Genomic DNA, 5,000 nt, shown 5'->3' with positions numbered 1-5,000 from the left:
CAACGAGTCCCTGTAACTTTAATTCCTTTTCAATCGTACAAAGATAAAACACCAAATTCTAATATATATATTTCAATAATTTAGTCAATCAAACAATCAATCAAACGTTTTTAACCAGACCTACGAGGCTAACGAATCGACAAAGATTCTTTCTTTTATGAATAATATTTGTAGAAATCACTTCTACTCTTTATTTCCTACCTGACAGGAAGCTGGAACAAAGTGACCACGAGTAAGTGTAAGGTGTTTTATGCGATGTGTCGCATAACAAGCTAAAACTAGCATGGTTTAAATATGTCATGATTTCCTTTCACTTCCTCAGAGAGTAGAAGTTATCGCTAATAATAAAGAATTGATATGCAGTTACTTTGACACTTGTGTTATAAACTTTAACTTTAGGAGTTAAGAGTTTAGGAGCCCTAAAAATGTTGCCTTATGGTTAGCCGTTAGCAGCAGCGCAAAGCTAAAGAAGGAAACCTGAAACACCAAATATTCCTGATTGATTGACTACATTTTGTGTAAGGGAAAACCGTATAACGTTTATTTATGATGAAACTGATTTCTTAGGATTTTAATAATAGTAAAAACAGAGGACAAGAGAAAGAAGATGCTAAACTAACATAAAAAATAATAGATCGACAACTAACGTGCTAAATTATGCTTTAAAAAAACACAAATGGGATTTAAAACAGGTTTCTTTTTGAATTGAAATAAAACATTCAATAATTTGAATACTTTTTTGTAAAAACCTTTTTGTAATAATATGGGCGCTTTCTTCAGTCTCGACTTTTATAATTCATTCTCCGTGCATTTGTAATTCGTCTGAATTTCCACACTCACCCCGTGTCAGAGTCATGAGAGGAATCTGTCCTGCGTCGCTGCCCCGTTTCACTCGCCGCTTGCACTGTTTCCTTGACATGATGTAACTCTGCTTAGAACCCTAATAACACAACCAGTACTGTATAAAAACACAGCCATAAGCTCCTCGACTCCTACAGTAACACTGCATGTAGCAAGCAGCTGTGTGTCTAAGCAGCTCACTATCCACATTACTGAACTTACTGAACTATTACTGTGGAAAAACCTCAGATTTGTTTGCATTGCTTGTGATGTCTGGTTTTCTACTCAAGTCCTGCCACACACACACACACACACACACACGAGAATGTCCTACACAGCACCTCCAGCAGGGATCCCACAGGAAGCTATATAACTTACACAGAACTTTTTCCTCCCTGCCTCAGACAAGCGATCACTAGTAATAAAGAATCAAGACACAGTAATTTTAACACTTTTAGTAAACCTTCTTATTTTATTTTATGATCATTGTTGGCTTTTCTGTGCACCATTCAGTTTCATGACCACTGAGTGTTTATTTTAGAAATTTCTGCAGCCTGGAATCATGTATATTTATATCACGGTATTTGACAGATATCCTACTCCAGAGTGACTTAGGGTTAAGCGTCTTGCTCAGGGACCCGGCAGTGGCATCTTGGTGGACCTGGGATTCAAACTCACAAGCTTCAGGTCAGTAGTCGTGGCCTAATGGTTAGAGGGTTTGACTCCTAATCCTAAGGTTGTGGGTTCGAGTCTCGGGCTGGCAATACCACGACTGAGGTGCCCTTGAGCAAGGCACCGAACCCCCCCAACTGCTCCCCGGGCACCGCAGCATAAATAACTGCCCACTGCTCCGGGTGTGTGTTCATGGTGTGTGTGTGTTCACTGCTGTGTGTGTGCACTTTGGATGGGTAAATGCAGAGAACGAATTCTGAGTATGGGTTACCGTACTTAGCCGTATGTCACGTCACTCACTCACTTGTTATAGTCCAACACCTAATCACCTCTAAGCTACCACAGCTCCACATCCAGCACTATTAACAACAGACCCGTCTGGATGGACGTATAGTAATTTTTCATCACTTGTCCTGCTAAAGTCCTGCAGTTTCTTGGGGCATTGTGTGAGGGAGTCAGAAAAAGGATGCGACATATTTGTTGGACTACTTATCGGAAGGTCGTGAGTTTGAATCCCAGGTCCACTGCACTGCTGGGCCCCTGATAACCCTGATGGTCTAAGCATCTGTCAGTAAATTCTATAAAGAAATTTGGCATAAAATAAAGTAACAAAATTGTTGATAAATAATGAAAAACAGTAATGAATGTAAACCATGTAATAAACCCATTATAAACATTTTTTTGCATGCCGACCCTTCGCCCCCAGGCCTCAGTGATCATGCAGATTATAAAAAATCCTGTATTTATTTATTTATTTCTTCAGCCTTCATTCATTAATTAATATACGGTTCTTAAGTTTTTATTACTCTAATCACTATGGAGTCAACTTTGCATATACGATTAGCCTAAAGGAAGCTGCGCTATTTAGAGGACAATTTGACTTCTTTATAACTTCCTTGTGAGTCATATTCAGTGTCCAATCAGCATCAAGCATTTTTTTTCTTATTTCTATTTTGAGCTAATGCTGCTGATATTTTTGGGTTAATTACTAAATGTATTAAACTATTTTCAGTAGTGTTTTTAGAACAGATATACAGTGGAGTCCAAAAGACTGAGAGCGCTAGATATTTTCATTACAATCAGGACTTGAATATTAATTATTCAAGATGTTAAACATCGTTTTGGCCACGTCACCTACTATTAATTAAGTCCATTGCAATAGTGAATCTGACTGAAATAAAGCACTGAATGTATAAGATGTGGTTGCGTAAGGCTCGTCAGTACGACATGCAGGTCACATGACAACGATTCACACACATCATTTAAACACATAGCAGTCTGTCATTACACAAGTCTGTCATTACACAAGTCTGTCATTACACAAGTCTGTCATTACTGCATGACCCAAAAAATTTTACATTCTTAATTAGTACTTCAGATATCGTTTATTACTATAATTATTATTATAATTGCTATTATAGTAATTATAATAATAATTATTATTGTTGTTGTTGTTGTTATTATTATTAAAAACTATTCTATTTTTCATATAATGCAGTGAAATTTCCTAAGGACAAATGGATAAAATGTCACTAATGACCTAATTATCTAAACATAATTTGTGACAAAATTGTGCTCTCTCTCTCTCTCTCTGACTCTCTCTCTCTCTCTCTCTCTCTGACTCTCTCTCTCTCTCTGACTCTCTCTCTCTCTCTCTCTCTCTCTCTCTGACTCTCTCTCTCTCTCTGACTCTCTCTCTCTCTTTCACACACACTCTCTCTCTGACTCTCTCTCTCACTCTCTCTCTCTCTCTCTCTCTCTGACTCTCTCTCTCACTCTCTCTCTCTGACTCTCTCTCTCTCTCTGACTCTCTGTCTTTCTGTCTCTCTCTCTCTCTCTCTCACTGTCTCTCTCTCTTTCTTTCTCTCTGTCTCTCTTTCTTTCTCTCTCTCTCTCTCTCTCTCTCTCTCTCTCTCTCTCTCTCTCTCTCTGACTCTCTCTCTCTGACTCTCTCTCTCACTCTCTCTCTCTCTCTCTCTCTCTCTCTCTCTTTCTCTCTGTCTCTCTCTCTTTCGCTCTGTCTCTCTTTCTTTCTCTCTCTTTCTTTCTCTCTCTTTCTTTCTCTCTCTCTCTCTCTCTCTCTCTCTCTCTCTCTCAGTCTGTCTGTCTGAAACCCACGCAGGCACAGAATATAAAAAAGAAAGCCATTATAGTCTGTTAACATTAACTGTGTCTATCTACAAAACACACAACACACAACAAAATGGAATAAATTCAAGGGTGTACAATCTTTTTTATTTTAATTTTATTTTACATAAACTTTTTATTTATTTTTTTATGCATTTCAAGTGTCATGATATACATGATGTACATATACAGTAGACGTCTATGTCGCTCTGTCAAATTCTTTAAACATAAAAAAGGTTTACCCTTGAATTCATGAAGAGAAGCTGTGGATGAACAACCCAACACAGGTGGATGGCAGGATGACACATGACAATGTGATGTTTACGCATACATAGACACACACTCCTTACCAATGTTATGAGCGACAGAGCTCAGTCTACGCAGCAGCTCTTGCGCAACCTCCTTCTTAGTGTTCACCCAGACCATCGCCATCCTCCAGCCGTGAGAAGATGAGGGAGAGGAGGGTGGGATGAAGAGGGAAGAGGAAAGCAGAGCGTAATGTAGCGTAATGTTGGATCTTAATCGCTGGTAATGCAGTCTTGCATAGCTGTGCACAAAAAATAGAAGATGATGGGTGAGAGAGAAAAGCACACAGAGCCTGTAGGGACTCAGAGCCTGTAGGAACACACACGCATGTGCACAAAACAAGAGATCAACCTGTGATATAGTGCCACCTTCTGGACTATAGCTGTCACTGCACCCTGTTTCAGAAATATGAGCATTTTGGGTCAGATGACATAATTAGGTACAAAATGTAAATAAGATTTGAACTGGACGTGACACACGTGACACACGTGAAAAAAAAGAATTTTACAATCAATAGTGAATAGATTACAGTAGATTGTAATCCACTTTATTGTGACTCTATGCTGTTTAGTGCAAGCAATATACAGATTATATAAAGATTATATACAGATTATATTCAGCATTTTAGCAGCATCTCTTTCCTTCACGATGTTGCTAGGGACCTGGGTTTAACTACATTTCCCAGAATGCTCCGGGGCACTTATTGTGTTTCCCGTCTCGCGCGCTTTGTTTTGTTATGGCGGTTCGTTTCGAAACGACGACGCGAGTTTATCCGTCGTGTTGTGAGCTCTTTAAACACCAGGAAACACCGACACGAGTTTATCCGTCGTGTTGTGAGCTCTTTAAACACCAGGAAACACCGACACGAGTTTATCCGTCGTGTTGTGAGCTCTTTAAACACCAGGAAACACCGACACACCTCAAGGTAACAGCGGGTGCACTTATAGACTACGGTTTAACTAATACTCTATCGAGTCATTTAGCATAAAGAGTCAACTAAAGAGTCATTTAAAGAGTCATTTAGGTCACTTGGAAGTTTGCTAATCTGTGAGGTG

At 39.1% G+C, this 5,000-nt stretch overlaps 2 protein-coding genes across 5 annotated transcripts in view; one reads left to right on the top strand and one right to left on the bottom strand.

The window, feature by feature from the left end:
* mcf2lb (mcf.2 cell line derived transforming sequence-like b) overlaps positions 1–4,193 on the bottom strand; it is a 19,458-nt gene extending 15,265 nt beyond the window's left edge. The window contains exon 1 of one of the 2 annotated variants that reach the window (XM_060875700.1): positions 3,990–4,193. In XM_060875700.1, coding sequence (XP_060731683.1) covers positions 3,990–4,071 — 82 coding nt within the window. In that variant the 5' untranslated portion in view covers positions 4,072–4,193. Of the gene's footprint in view, positions 1–840; positions 935–3,989 lie in introns of those variants that run through there. The other variant, XM_060875702.1, reaches the window with a different exon arrangement.
* A 469-nt stretch (positions 4,194–4,662) lies between these two features.
* cenpj (centromere protein J) overlaps positions 4,663–5,000 on the top strand; it is an 11,754-nt gene continuing 11,416 nt past the window's right edge. For 2 of the 3 annotated variants that reach the window (XM_060875686.1, XM_060875684.1), the window contains exon 1: positions 4,663–4,870. The gene's annotated coding sequence lies outside the window, so the exon portion shown is untranslated. The remainder of the gene's footprint in view (positions 4,871–5,000) is intronic. The other variant, XM_060875685.1, reaches the window with a different exon arrangement.

The sequence above is a fragment of the Tachysurus vachellii genome, chromosome 8 (genome assembly GCF_030014155.1).
Source record: "Tachysurus vachellii isolate PV-2020 chromosome 8, HZAU_Pvac_v1, whole genome shotgun sequence".
In the NCBI taxonomy this organism is placed as follows: Eukaryota; Metazoa; Chordata; class Actinopteri; order Siluriformes; family Bagridae; genus Tachysurus; species Tachysurus vachellii.
Note: the sequence above shows the minus strand (reverse complement) of the source record. Positions and strands in the feature narration are given on the sequence as shown.